The following is a 15,074-nucleotide window of genomic DNA, read 5'->3' on the forward strand; positions in this document are numbered from 1 at the left end:
CATTTTCTGAATTAAGAACAAAAAGACAATTGAATTAGATGATCCTTTAAGGTCATTGGATCATAGTACTAGAGCTGGAAGAAACCCAGGGGACCACTTGGTCCAGCTCCCTCCTTTTACAAATGAAGAGCTAGAAACACAGAGAGAAGTTAAACTCTTGGCCAAGAACATGTGGGTGGTAAGTAGGAGCTGAGCTAAGGGCCTTGTCTCTATTAGCTTTCTTCTCACCTCCCCACTCCCCATTGATTCTTGTAGTACATTGTTTTTGTGGTTCAATCTTTTTCTTTATTTTTTTAACTGTGTCTGACTCTTTGTGAACCCCTTTGGGATTTTCTAGATAAACATACTGGAGTGATTCATCATTTCTTTCTCTAGCTCATTTTACAGCTGCGGAAACTGAGGAAAACAGGGTGAAATGACTTGTTCATTTGTGTGTTACACAGCTAGAGGCCAGATTTGTACTTGGGAAGATGAGTCTTCTTGACTCCAAGTCTAGCACTCTGTCTATTGTATATCAAATACCTTTCTATTTGCTCTTTGGGGAGATCCTAGATGTGAGCCTGAACCTAAGGCTTAAGAACCTCTCTTCCCCTTTCCCCTAACTAGATAGTTGGGTAGGGTATGTAATGATCCTGGAAAAGTGAGGAAAAGGAGTCTGATTCTTCTTCCAAGTGTTTAGGCTCTCATGGGACTGAATCCTGGATGGGCCACATTTGAGTCTAGAGCAGAGGGTCACTGAGAGGAGAAATTAATGAAGCAGTTAGTTAGCCTAGTGGAAGGAGCAGTGGATCTGGAATCATGAAGACCTCAGCTCAAATCCAGCCTCAAACACTTACTAGCTGGGTGACCCTGGACAAGTCCCTTACTGGATTCTGCCTCAGTTTCCCCATCTGCAAAATGGGGATAATAATACCGTTTATCTCCCTAGGTCTTTGTCAGGATCAATTGAGCACTTTGCAAACCTTAAAGTGGCATATAAAATGCTAGCTGTTATAAGGAAATGGGGAGTAGTACCTCAGTCCCCTAGGCTCAACAATGGTGGTTTTAGGAGGGAGGCTGAGGCCTTACAAAGTTTCATAAGAACTGTGAGATGAGGGGGTGAGGGGTTGGGGGGGTGGCGGGTAACTTCCAGCTGTCTCGAGTGGGAAATCAGGGAGGCTTCTTGGAGAATGTGGTACTTAAGCAGGACCTCCAAGGAAAGTCTTCTAAGGACCTGGTTAGCTCTGAGATCCTGGGATGTGTTGGCCTGATAGCTTTCACCATGTCTGTCAGGCACAGTTATTTAATCATGCAGGCAGGCATGAAGGGAGTGCAGGTGGGAGGCTGAGGGTTGCAGAGATGAGTTCTGAAGAACTGTTTCTTGCATCATGGTTAGTTGGTGGCAGCTGCTGTTTTAACCAGAAAATTGTCAAGAATGATCAAAAATAGCTGCCTTTGGGTCAACCAACTCCAGAAATTATGCAAACACCACTAAATGAACAGGACAAAGGGAAAGATGGAGGGGGGAAGGTAATATTTTCTCATCTCAGTCCTCCAGGAGGGAAAAACATTTTTTAATTGCTGGACGACCATAAAAAGCAAGAAGACTGGAAAGGTAAGAGAGGTCCAGGTTGTGAAGCATTTTAAAAGTAAAAGAGAGGATTTTATATCCGATCTTGGAGGTAGCAGGGAACTTGGAGTTGATTTAGCAGGGCAGAGGGTCAGAGACTAAGCATTGTTCTTTAGGGAATCACTTTGACAGCTGGATGGAGGAGGGACTGGCATAGTAAGGGACTGGAGGCAGGGAGATCATTGCAATATTGCAATAGTCCAGCCAAAAGGAGATGAAGGCTGTGTGAGAGGAGAGAAGGAAAGATTTAGAGAGATGGTGACCATGACAAGATTTGATAACAGACTGGATAAGTGGAGTGATCTGAGTGAGGAGCTAAATATGAAAATAAGGTTGAGAGCATGGGTGACTGGGATGATGGGGGTACCTCTGATAACAGGAAAGTTCAGAAGAGAAGACAGAAAAACCCTAAGTTCTGACTTGGACGTATTGAGTTTGAGATGCCTATGGGACATTGAATTGGAGATGTCCAAAAGGCAGGCAGTGATACAAGCCTGGAGGTCAAGAGAGAGGCCAGGGCTGGGTCTATAGATCTGGGGATCATTGGCATAGAGATGGTACTTGAACCTATGAGAACTGATGTCATCAAGAGAGATACTATAGAAGGAAAAGAGAAGAGGTCCCAGGAAATCTTGTCTCTCTTCAACATGTACACATATATTAGAATAGGGGCAGCTAGGTGGTGTAGTGAATAGAGCACCAGTGCAGGAGGCAGGAGGACCTGAGTTCAAATCTCACCTCAGCCACTTGACACTTTCTAGCTGTGTGACCTTAGGCAAGTCACTTAACCCCAACTGCCTCATCCTGGGTCATCTCCAGTCATCCTGATGAATATCTGGTCACTGGATTCAGATGGCTCTGGAGGAAAAGTGAGGCTGGTGACCTGCACAGCCCTCCCTCATTCAAAACAAAGTCAAGTGCAAGTCATGTCATTATTTCTCTGATGGCATGGTCTTCTTTGGCAACGAAGAACAAACACATACATATATTAGAATACCACCCCCCTATTCCTGCCATCTGCTCCTAGTCTTATCTTTAGCCCAAATGTATCTCTTTCTTTTGACTTATCCTCATATTCCAGGGACTCAAGGCCCTTCTGTTAATCCTGCTTCAGACACTTCCCACCTTATCAGTGTGCTTCTCAAACCATGACACCCACAACTGAACACAGTTCCCCACCTGAAGTCTGGCTAAGGCAGAGTAAAATGGGACTATCACAACTTATCCATAGATGTTATGGCCCTCATATCTGTGTTCTTTGTCTATCTATCTTGGTTATCAGACCCTCATCAGATGCAAAGTTATTTTCCCCAACCAATAGCTTCACTACTTTCTTTAGTTCATGACTTTTTCAATGTTGCAATTGAAATGACCTATTTTAAATTTTGTGGTTAAAAATTCCTTCTTTGATTGAGATCTATCTCCTTAGCCGTAGTCCTGACAAATTCCTGATCTGATTCCTTTCTTATTTTTTTTAAGGCTTGACCTTTAATATGCATTTTGAGCTTGTGGTATATGGGGTGAGATATTTGGATCAGTGTTATTTCCAAGTAATTGTGGGTAACAGATCTATGATACTGGTTTAGTTCTAAACTTAAATTCTTCCAAACAACTTTCCAGTTTTCCCAGTAGTTTGTGTCAAATAGAATGCTTTCCCTCAAGTAATTTATGTTTTCTGAGATCCATGAGCACTAGGTTGTGGGGTCTAATTGTCTATGATGCTTCTTTATCTAGTCTGTTTCACTGATGTATGTATCCTTAAAAAAAATGAGTTGGTAAATTACCTGTGCATCCACTTTTGTCTCTTCAGACACACCCTATTTCCCCTCCTCATTGGATTGTTTCTTTATCTTTTCAATTTCATTCTAGAGCATCTTCCCATTCCCCAGGCTGACTCCCTCTACAACAAAAGTTCTTCACCCGAGGGGCTGTGAATTTGTCTTTTTAAAATTTGATAACTTTATTTCAAGAAAATTAGTTTCCTTAATAATCCTATATGGTTTAATTTCATGCATTAAGAAAACCACTTATTCTAAGATGGGGTCCATGGGCTTCACCATACTGACTACTAACTAAATTGGTCTGTACTACAAGAGGTTAAGGTTAAGAACCCCTTTCCTATTGGATTTTAGTCTATGAAATTCTATGTAACCTTCCTTTGAACCCTTTGAAATTTACTTTCTCCAAATTTAGGTGTCAGTTCCCAGCACATAGTAGGTCCCTCATTAATACTTACTAGCTGACTGACTTTACCATACATTGCAGGTAGAAATGGCCACTTTAAGTCAGTGTCACCATCCTTTTTTATACCACCAACTACCTCATCCCTTTAGTGAGATCAGAATTTCTTTTTTCTAGTTGTTTTTGGAGCGTAATTATAATTAAGGCAAATGATAGCTGTTCTGATTGTGTGTGTATGTATGTGTGTGTGTATGTGTGACTGAGAGAAAGGTGGGGGAAAAAAGGAAGAAAGAAGGGAGGAAGAAGAGAGAGACAGAAAGAGACAGAGAGAGACAGAGAGACACACAGAGAGAGACACACACACAGACTGAGAGACAGAGAGACAGAGAGACACACACACAGAGGAGGAGAAAGAGAGAGAGAGAGAGAGAGAGAGAGAGAGAGAGAGAGAGAGAGAGAGAGAGAGAGAGAGAGAGAGAGAGAGAGAGAATATTTATTTGCAGCATATATTTGGATACTTGAAGCCTCCTAGTGGGGGCCAGAGTACCAGGCCTGGAGTCACGAAGATGAGTTCAAATCTGGCTTCAAATACTTATTAGCTGTGTGCTCCTGGGCAAGCCACTTAGCCAGTTTAATCACCTGTAAAATGGGAATAATTAGTATTTACTTCTCAGTGTTGTAGTGAGGATCAAATGAAACCATAATTGTGAAGTGTTTAGCAAAGTGTCTGGTACGTGATAAGTGCTTTATAAATGTTAGTTGTTGCCATTACGATGATAATGATTATCATACAAGGAGGATGTGATGAGGCTGCAATTCAAATCCAGATCTTCTGAGTCCAAGTCCTGGACTTCACTCCATACATAAATCAGGGATCTTTGTGTTTTCACTTAATACACATCTCCTATTTCTTTTCTTGCAGAAAAACAAGCTACATGGGACCAACCAACCAAACCTATATTTCTGAATTCCTCCTTCTAGGATTTTCTGAGAAGCCAGAGCATCAGCTGCCCCTCTTTGGGCTGTTCCTGAGCATGTACTTGGTCACTGTAGGTGGGAACCTTCTCATTATGCTGACCATTGGTTCTGACTCCCACCTCCACACCCCCATGTACTTCTTCCTCTCTAACCTGTCCCTGGTGGATCTTTGTCTGGTATCCACCTTGGTCCCCAAGATGCTGGTGAACTTCCTTACACACAGTAAGGCCATCTCCTATGCTGGCTGCCTCACCCAGATGTACTTCTTCATGATTTTTGCTAGTTCAGACACTTTACTGCTCACAGTGATGGCGTATGACCGCTTTGTGGCCATCTGTCACCCTCTCAGTTATGTGACTATCATGAGCCCACAGTTCTGCGTCCTGCTGGCTTTACTTTCCTGGACTATCAGTCTTCTAAATGCAGTGCTCCATAGTCTACTGGTGATGAGGCTGTTGTTTTGTTCAGAACGTGAAATTCCACTCTTTTACTGTGATCTCACTCAGGTTCTCAGGCTATCTTGTAGCGACACGCTCGTCAATGACATTTTGGTGTATTTAATAACTGGACTTCTGGGTTTTCTTCCCTTCACAGGCATCATTTTCTCTTATGCTCAAATATGTTCTTCCATTTTGAGGGTCCCATCCACTGGGGGAAAGTATAAAGCATTTTCTACCTGTGGGTCTCATCTCTGTGTTGTTTTATTATTCTATGGAACAGTTATTGGAGTATATCTTAGTTCCTCATTTACAGAGTCTTCTTGGAAGAGCTCAGTTGCCTCTGTGATGTATGCTGTGGTGACTCCCATGTTGAATCCTTTCATTTATAGCCTGAGGAACAAGGACATAAAGGATGCTCTGAGGAGACTTATTAGCAGATTGGCTTTCTCTTAGTGACTAGGTATGGCTCATCCTGAGTATATCACAATGTACTGTGCCATAAAGTGTAGTGGACATAAATCTGTTTCCAAACATGAAGCCTGGGACTTCCCAGGGTCACACTCTCCCGGCAGTGTCTTCTCTTTTTGACCTTAGATGACATAGATCACCTGCTCCCTGACTCTATTTCCTGGTACTGCCATAATAGTGACAGTCTTACATACTAAGTTTGGTTTCATCTAAAGATCTGCTGTTTTATAGTGGAACTCTAGATTTGAAGTCACAAGACCTGAGTTTTAGTCCCTGTCACACCACATACAAACTCTAGACCTTTGAGCAAGTCACTTGTATTATCTGATCCTTGATTTCCTTATTTGTAAAAGGGGGACTATAACATCTATTTCCCTCATAATGTGTTTTCCCTGTGGCTCAAATGACTTTGCATATGTGTAAATGATTTGTAATCTTTAAATGGTGCAAAAATATAGGAAATACAAGAAAAGTCATTTATAAAGTTCTTACAATATGTGACTGTAGTGCCAATGCACCACCCACAGCAGTAACTATGGATATATATGTGTATTTCCAGGGTAAATTCACAAAGTATAAACTCTCTTCATCAAAGACATAGCCAAAATATTTATTGGGATACCGGAAAGCCAAATCCATCATAGTAGCAAAGAAATCTATACATATTATCAGTTCAGGGAGCACAGCTATCCCCAAGCCTTCCTTCTGTCAGACCTTCCCACAAACAGACTACCTTAGGCAAAATCACTCCCTCTCCCACTCATGCTAGCTGCTCTACTCTGCTCTGTCTGCTCTCTTCCAGATTTGCCTCCCTCTCTCTTTCTGCTTCACTCTCCTGCTCCACCCATTTGACAAAGACCTCCCACCCTGGACTCCACGTGACTCAAGCTGTGGGCTGGGCCAAAGCTCAAAGAAAGTCACATGGGCCTATTAAGGGGCAGGGAAGAGCTTCAAATTCCCTTAACATCACAATGGCAAATGAAAAATTCCAAGAGACAGAATTTCTGGGTAATTTAATAATTGGGCTAGCTAGTAATCAATAAATTGATGATCAATGACCAAAGACAAAACATGAAGAGACTGGAAGCCTTAATATACTTTTGGAAAAGGAAGTGCCCCTGATTGATGAAAATCAACCCTGATATGTGAGCAATTAATGAGGAGATGGGTTAAAAGTTTTCAACTCCTCTTGCTGAGAATATAGCTTTATCATGGGACTCAGCTCCCTTCAGTAATTTGGGCAGAGGAACCCATCTCTACCCAGACCACTCTGGTTGGTTTTCTCCTTCATGATTTGGACTACTCAAACTCCAGTGAGGGAGAGGGTGGCACAGTGGTATAAGCTTAATACTTTAGGGCTGGAACCACCTAGAGTAGATTCTGTTTACACTCTAAACAGAAGTAAGATCTTTTTGTTTCGTGGGGTCCCACCCAAGATTGCAGAGCATGTACCCTGAGGATTAGGCCAATCTCATGTATCCGTTTTATCTTTCAGAGACTGGCTGACTGACCTCCTGAATGAGGTAATAAAAAAGAAAAGCCTGGATTCCAAATTAATAACTGATTATTAATATAGTAGAAAATAATAATTTCTCTCAATATGAAAGGCATTATGCTAAGTCTGGGAACTACAAAGACATAACCAAGACCTTCCTTTAAGAAGTTTAGGTGTGTTACATCCTGTCACAAAAATAATGAATTGTAAAGGTAGAGCAATATGATGGCTCCTCAGCTCCCTATGATTCTCTTTCTCTGTTGCTTTAGTGAGTTTATATTAAGCAACTAGGATCATCTAGGTGGTGCAGTGGTCAGAGTACTGGACCTGAAGTCAGGAAGACTCATCTCCTTGAGTTTAAAATCTGGCCTCAGATACTTACTAGCTATGTTACCCTGGCTAAATCATTTATACCTTTTTGCCTCAGTTTCCTCATCTGTAAAATGAGCTGGAGAAAGAGATGGTAAACCATTTCACTCCAGTATCTTTGCCAAGAAAACCCCTAATGGGTTTACGATGAGTTGGAAATGATTGAACAACAAACAGCAACTGAAGAGTACAATCACAATTGCACCAAGCCCCCAGTTGGGAAAATTCCTAATGTTGAGGCAGAAACTTGGAATTCTGCCTTACTTTACATTTATATTTATCTCTGACCTTTGGCCTCTTTGTGATTGGTCTAACATTCAGATTACCAGAAACATTGAAGGAAAGGCAGAGTATGTTGAAGTGTCTGTTAATTAGGGAAGCACTAGGGGAAAAATCAAACCTTTCTTTGGAACTTGTTCCAGCCCTTGAGAAGTGGGAAAAACTAAGATTCCTGTAGGGCAAATGGCCCTCCTTGTTCTCTCCTCCCTTTGTCCCAGCTGTCCTTCTGTAAGTTGTCTTCTGGGCTGCCATTTTTTTTTCTGGTCCAGCTCTAAATACTCATATTCCTTCCTTTTAGCCATTACACCCTAAGGAATCTCCCTCTTTTGGAGATAGCTCCTAATTTTATCCAATTTTCCCAGGGTATGACAAAGCCCCTGACCCAACTGGAATTGATGTCCATTTTGATTATCAAGGAGGTATATAGGATCTTTTTCACAATTCTGACTGATGCATTTAATCAAGAAGTGTTCTTTCTTTACAAAGTTAAGTGGGCAGTTTAAATAACTCTTTGGGTATCATTCCAGATTGCTCTTCAAAGAACTGATAAATAGAGGTATGTATAGAATGATTTTATAAATATATATGTATATACATATATACACACATACACATATACATACATATACATATCTGTATGTGTATATACACATATATATGTATAGATATAAAATACATATATATGGAGGGGAGGTGGGAAGAAAGAAAAAAAAGAAAGTTATATAATAACTTTAGCATATATTTAAAAGGAATTGCAAGTTGTACATAATAGAGCTGCAGTTTCTCGTACAATCTTTTCCCCCCCATTCTAATGTTATGGAAATACTTATTTTATTTCTTAAGTTCAAAATAACATAAATAAAATTAAAATATAACAAAAGCAAAAAAATGGGGTGGGGAATTGATGGATCCCTATCCTTATGCATCCTACCTTTAAATAAATGTCTAAATAAGTTGAGGAGGAAGAATGAATAAAAAACCAGAAGGATGAGGAAAGACTTCCTGTGGGGGGTGTCACATGAAATATCATGAAAGAACTGAAGGATTCTAAAAATTAGAAGTGAGGAAAGAATGGATTCTAGGCACAGCTTTAAGGTTTGCAAAACACTTTACATATATTAACTTGCTGGTCTCCCATAACAAGCCTGTAAGATATAGTCTTTACAAAAATCACTTTAGCAGCTGAATGGAAGAGGGGTTGAAACAGGAAGATACTGGAGGCAGGGAGATCATTGCAATACTGCAATAGCTCAGCCAAGAGGAGATGAGGGTATTTGCAAAAGCTGTGTGAGAAGAGAGGAGGAAAAATTAGAGAGATTTGGTGACTATGACAAGATTTGATAATAGATTGGACATGTGGAGTGATCTGAGTGAGGAGCTAAATATGAGAATGAGCTGAGAGCATGGGGGACTGGGATGATGGGGGTACCTTTGATAACAGGAAAGTTCAGAAGAAAAAGAGAGAAAAACTTTAAGTTCTGATTTGGACATACTGAGTTTGAGATGTCTATGGAGCATCGAATTGGAAATGTCCAAAAGGCAGTTCCTTCCTTCCTTCCTTCCTTCCTTCCTTCCTTCCTTCCTTCCTTCCTTCCTTCCTTCCTTCCTTCCTTGCTTCCTTCCTTGCTTCCTTCCTTCCTTCTTTCTTTCCTTCTTTCCTTCTTTCCTTCCTTCTTTCCTTCTTTCTTTCTTTCTTTCTTTCTTTCTTTCTTTCTTTCTTTCTTTCTTTCTTTCTTTCTTTCTTTCTTTCTTTCTTTCCTTCCTTCCTTCCTTCCTTCCTTCCTTCCTTCCTTCCTTCCTTCCTTCCTTCCTTCCTTCCTTCCTTCCTTCTTTCTTTCTTTCTTTCTTTCTTTCTTTCTTTCTTTCTTTCTTTCTTTCTTTCTTTCTTTCTTTCTTTCTTTCTTCCTTCCTTCCTTCCTTTCTTTCTTTCTTTCTTTCTTTCTTTCTTTCTTTCTTTCTTTCTTTCTTTTCTTTCTTTCTTTCTTTCTTTCTTTCTTTCTTTCTTTCTTTCTTTCTTTCTTTCCTTCTTTATTTCTTTCTCTGCATGCAGATAGTATCTTTCTTCATATGTTCTTTATAGTTAATCTGGGTATTTATAATAGTCAAGAGAACTTATTCACTCAAAGTCATTATTAAAACAATCGTTCTGTTACTGTATATAATGTTCTCTTGGTTCTGCTCAATTCACTCTTCATTATTTCATGTAAATCTTTCCATGTTTTTCTAAAATCATTGAGCTCATCATTTCTTATAGCTCAGTAGTATTCCATTATAATCACACACCACAACTTGTTCAGTCATTCCCCAAATGATAAGTGGTCAAAAGATATGAACAGGCAATTTTCCAAAGAAAAAAATCAAAACAATTTATAGTCATATGAAAAAATGCTCTGAAGCATTATTGATTAGAGAAATGCAAATTAAAACAACCTTGAAATATCACTTTATACTTATCAGATTGGCTAAAATGATAGAAGGGGAAAGTGACAAATATTAGAGGGGATGTGGAAAAATTTGGACACTAACTCATTGTTGGTGGAAACTGTGAACTGATCCAACCATTATGGAGGGCAATCTGAAATTATGCTTAAAGAGTTATTAAACTACCTACCCTTTGACCCAGCAGAGGTTCTTAATGGGTAAGGGGGAGGGGTTGTGGGGTGGGGATGAGTGATGGTGTCTGTGAATTTGTTTTTAAATTTGATGATTGTTTTCAAGAGAATTAGTTTCCTTAGTAATCCTATGTATTTTAATTTCATGCATTAAAAAAAAAACCCTTTGTTCTAAGAAAGGGTCCATAGATTTCATCATATTGACTGCTAAATTGGTCCATGACATCCAAGAGGTTAAGGTTAACATTCTCAACCCTACTAGATTTTGGGTCTTGAGATTCTACCTATCCTTCTGATTCTTTTGAAATCTGCTTTCCTCAGATTTAGGCTACAGTGCCTGATACATGGTAGGTCCTTCATCATTGCTTGTTAGCTGACTGACTTTGTCACAAACTGTAGGAGGAAGTGGTCACTTTAAGCCAGTGTCACCATTCTTTATATCCCAAGAACCATCTCATCCCTTTAGTGAGATCAGAATGGCCTTTTCTTTATTCTGTTGGGTGTCTAATTATCATCAAGGCAAATCAAGTAGTCATTAGCTGTTCTGATTTTGCGTGAGTGTGTGGAGAGAGAGAGAGAAAGAGAGAGAGAGAGAGAGAGAGGGAGGGAGGGAGACAGAGAGCAGAGAGCAGAGGAAGGGTAGTTGTGGGATGGAGGTGAGTTTAGAGGAAGGTGCTCCAGCAGATATTTGGATAATTGAATCCTCCTAGCACTGCTCTATCATGTCTCTGTGCTAAACTTGTGATCTGTTTCTCAACTTCCTTATCTCATTCTCCTCTTTTCTCCAATTGTCTTTAGAACGCTCAAATGACAAAATGACTTCTATTCTACTCTCTTGGTCTTCATGAAGATGCTTTCTATGATACTTCCCCTTCTGGCTCCTGGATTTCCCCCATGGGTGGGTATTCTCTTTTAGTAGACAATGCTTCCTTTTTCCAGCTTTTCTGAATCTGTCTTGGTTCTCTTGAATAGGTCTCACAGAATCATATTCCAGTCATGAATTTCACCCCATCTCCTTTGAGTCTCGGGGATAACTCTAAAGTCAAACTGGTCCTTTAATTGCAACCTCCAGCTTTTCTTTGTACCTAAACTTTGGACATTTGTGCACAGACTTTGTGGTTTTGACACTGACTAGGTATGCTACTTTGTACAAATTACTTGACTTCTCTGGGCCCCAATTGTCTCCTCTGAAAAGTGGAGGACATTGGGCAAGCCACTACATCTTCCAGGGGTGGAGGGCCTCAAGGTCACATGTGGTCCTCTAGGTCCTCAAGTGTGGCACTTTGACTGGATCCAAACATCACAGAAAAAAATCCCTTTAATAAAAGGATTTGTTCAGTAAAACTTGGACTCCATTAAAGTAAGTACTCAAGGACCTAGAAGGTCACGTTTCCCATCATCCTTGCACCCTACTGTTCTCATTTGTCAGGGAGCTAAGTAGGTGCCTTAGGGTATAGAAGAGTCAGAAGACCTGAGTTCAAATCCAGCCTCAGACATTTACCAGTTGGGTGACCCTGGGCAAGTCATTTAACCCTCTGTCTGTCTCAATTTCCTCATCTGTAAACTGAGGGTGATAATAGCACCTATCTCTCAGGGGAGTTGTGAGGATCAAGTAGAATAATAATTGTAAAGTGCTCAGCACAATGCCTGGATGGAACACAGTAAGTGCCATATAAATGTTAGTAGCGATGATGATGACGATGATGATGGTAACGACGATGATGTCTTTGTTTCCCTTTGTTTCCAGCAAGATGTCTGATGTAGTATTTGCTTAATGAATGCTTGATGATGGCATTATTTCTCTTCTCTCAGTCCTTTCTCTTTCCTCTGTCTTTGAGTTTCAGTTAGGGAGTGGATTGGATGATCCCTGAGATCCCTTCTAGATTTAATAATCAATGAATTTTGGAATGAACTGCTTTGTTAGGTAGTGATTTCCCTGTCGCTGGGGGTATTAAATATGAAGCAGGATGAAAATTTCGTAGTGTTTTAGAAGAGAGCTATGTAGAACATCTGTCCATGTAAGAAGTTACCTTAAGTAATGTTAGCAAATCAGATTTCATTGTGTCCAACTCTTCATGACCCCATTTGGAGTGTATGGGATGTGAGGCTTTACTGAGACCTTTCCAAGGCTGCTCATTCACCTTTAGTGGCCACTGGCACCCAACTCTCACCTGTGGCTTCAAGAAACTGTAGCATATACAGCAGCTGCACCCTAATTAAACTGTCTCTGCAGATGAGCTAAGCCAGGTTGAGGGTAACCCATGAATTAGGGGGTCGTCTACCCCAAGCATGTGAAGACTTCCTCTAGCAGAATGGGTAGATGAGAACAATTTGCTCCAATAGTCATGAAGGAGGTCAAAGTAGAAGACCCAAAGTCCACTGCATCCGGGGCCATCACTGCTAGACTTCAATGATTCTGGAAGAGCAGGTGAGGCAAGAACTTTGCATGACTCTACTTCACCTTACATGTAAGTCAAGATGTCACCCTGTGATGTCATTGGCCCTTTTCAAAAAACAAAGGACAAACACCACCACCAAATCAGACATAAGGATTAACAAGAGGAGAACTATGTTTTGATGGTTTCTCATTCCTTCATGGAATGAATGATTAAGCATTTATTAAGTGCTTACTCTGCATCAAATTCTGAGTTAGGCACAGGGAATGCACAAGCAAGCAAGATCATCTTTGCTAGCAAGGAGCTTACATTCTAATAGGGAAGAAAACAAAAAAAGGGGCACTACAGAGGAGGAATAGGGCCAGGATGTGACATGGAGGTCTGATACTAGAGAAGGTAAAGCAAAGGTTTAGTGACACAAGGACAGAGTCCAGATGGTTCATTGGCTCCATTGATAAGGGCATGGAAAGGATAGTCGGGGTAGTAACAGCATGGCTTGAAAGTGACTAGGAAGTGTGTAGTCTTGGTTCTGAGCAAGACAAATGAAGGATCACCCATTACAGCCCAGAATCCCAGAGGGTGATTTCAGGTGTGAACTCCTCAGGGGCAGGGACTCTCTTTTGCCTTTTCTTGTATCCCTAGCACTTGACACAGTGCCTAGAAGAGAACAGATGATCAATGACTGACTGGTGGCAGAAGGCTGAGGAGGATGGTTGGCATGGAGGCAATATGGTATGGAAATGTTCAGAAACTGAGGTAGAAGTCTACTTCTGGGCAAGATAAGAAGTAATTATAACTTATATAATTCTATAATATAATAACATATTATAATTGTAATATATGAGAAGTCTGGTTCAAACTTGATTTTTTAATTGTAAATCTCACTTCAAACCAGGGGCAGAAAATAATTTTGTACTTTGACCACGGGTAAAGTTAAATAAAAGCTTTAAAATAATTTTCAAATCCAATTTCAAATTCAGTCCAATTTCAAATAAAATTTTAGCAAATAAGTGCAGCAATGATCAAAATCCATTGCATACACAACAGTGTTAGTGGATGGGAATTATTCTATGAATTAAACCTATAGGTAAATCAATTCCAGTCCTACACTGTAATAAATCAGCACAAGCCTGTTGAGGGCCAACTGTTCTCCCATATGGCTAATTCCAGCTTATATTTCCATGTTTATTACATATTGCTCCCCCCGTAGGGACTCTACAATCTAGCCAAACTGACATACTTAGGTTTCTGCAAGCGATGTTCTATATCCCACCCTTTGCCTTTCTATAAGGAGCTCTCTTGTGCCTGGAATACTTTCCATGTCATCTCTTTTTGGAACCTCTAGATTCTTCAGGGTTCAACTCAAGCATTGCCTCTTACACGTGAAAGCTTTTCTGATTCTTATAGCTGCTAGTGCCCCCCAAACTATTTCCTGTTTACTTATCTCTTATAACTGTTGTCTCTTTCCAGTAGAATTTAAGCTTGTTGAGGGTAGAAACTTTTTCATTTTTGTATCCACAGGACTTCAAACAATGCGTGCTATGTAGGTTATGCTCACTGAATTGAAATGAATCCAAAGAGAACTTTTTTGAAAGACAGATAAAACTTGTTTGATTTATAGGGTAGAAATATGAGTAACGGGTACAAGTCACAGAGGCAAATTTCCCCTTGATATATGGAAGAACTTTGTGCCAGCTAGTAAAGTGGTAGATTCCCTGTCACTAAATGGCTTTAAACAGGGGATATATGGCTGCTTTCCAGAACATGGCAGAGAGGACTTCTGATTAGGGTAGAGATAGAATTGGAGAGCCTGTGAGGCCCTGCCTGCCAACTGAAGATTCTAGGATTTTACAATCAAAGGAAGGTGATTGCTTGCCATAGTGCTAAACTAGCCAAGCTAAACAAAACAAACAAAAAACCCAGAGAGCCAAAATTACAGCCCCAGGAAGTGAGTGAAAATATGGCCTTGTAGAACTTGGCTTACTTAGCATTTCTGTCCAATATACATATAGACTCATAATTGAACTCTGACCCCTAATGTCTATATTTATGTGTGTCCCACTCTTAGCCAGGGCTGTAGATTCCATATGTTTTGTCTTTCATGTGCCCAGAAAAATACAGCTGGTACAAGCCCCCTCTGTGGCACTCAAAACCAAATCACTTAATTTTTCCAAACCTTAGGTTCTTCATTTATTAAAAGGGGTAAAGTAGTGATGTACCAGATTGTGGTGAGCCTGATGTGGCAGC

At 40.3% G+C, this 15,074-nt stretch overlaps 1 protein-coding gene across 1 annotated transcript; it reads left to right on the top strand.

Moving 5' to 3' along the window:
- Positions 1-4,285: 4,285 nt before the first annotated feature.
- LOC140498110 (olfactory receptor 7C1-like) lies at positions 4,286-5,773 on the top strand. The gene has a single exon (XM_072599400.1). It carries the CDS (start codon positions 4,726-4,728, stop codon positions 5,659-5,661), a length of 936 nt encoding a protein of 311 aa, XP_072455501.1. The 5' UTR covers positions 4,286-4,725; the 3' UTR covers positions 5,662-5,773.
- Positions 5,774-15,074: the final 9,301 nt, after the last annotated feature.

Source organism: Notamacropus eugenii, chromosome 4, assembly GCF_028372415.1.
Source record: "Notamacropus eugenii isolate mMacEug1 chromosome 4, mMacEug1.pri_v2, whole genome shotgun sequence".
Lineage (NCBI taxonomy): Eukaryota > Metazoa > Chordata > Mammalia > Diprotodontia > Macropodidae > Notamacropus > Notamacropus eugenii.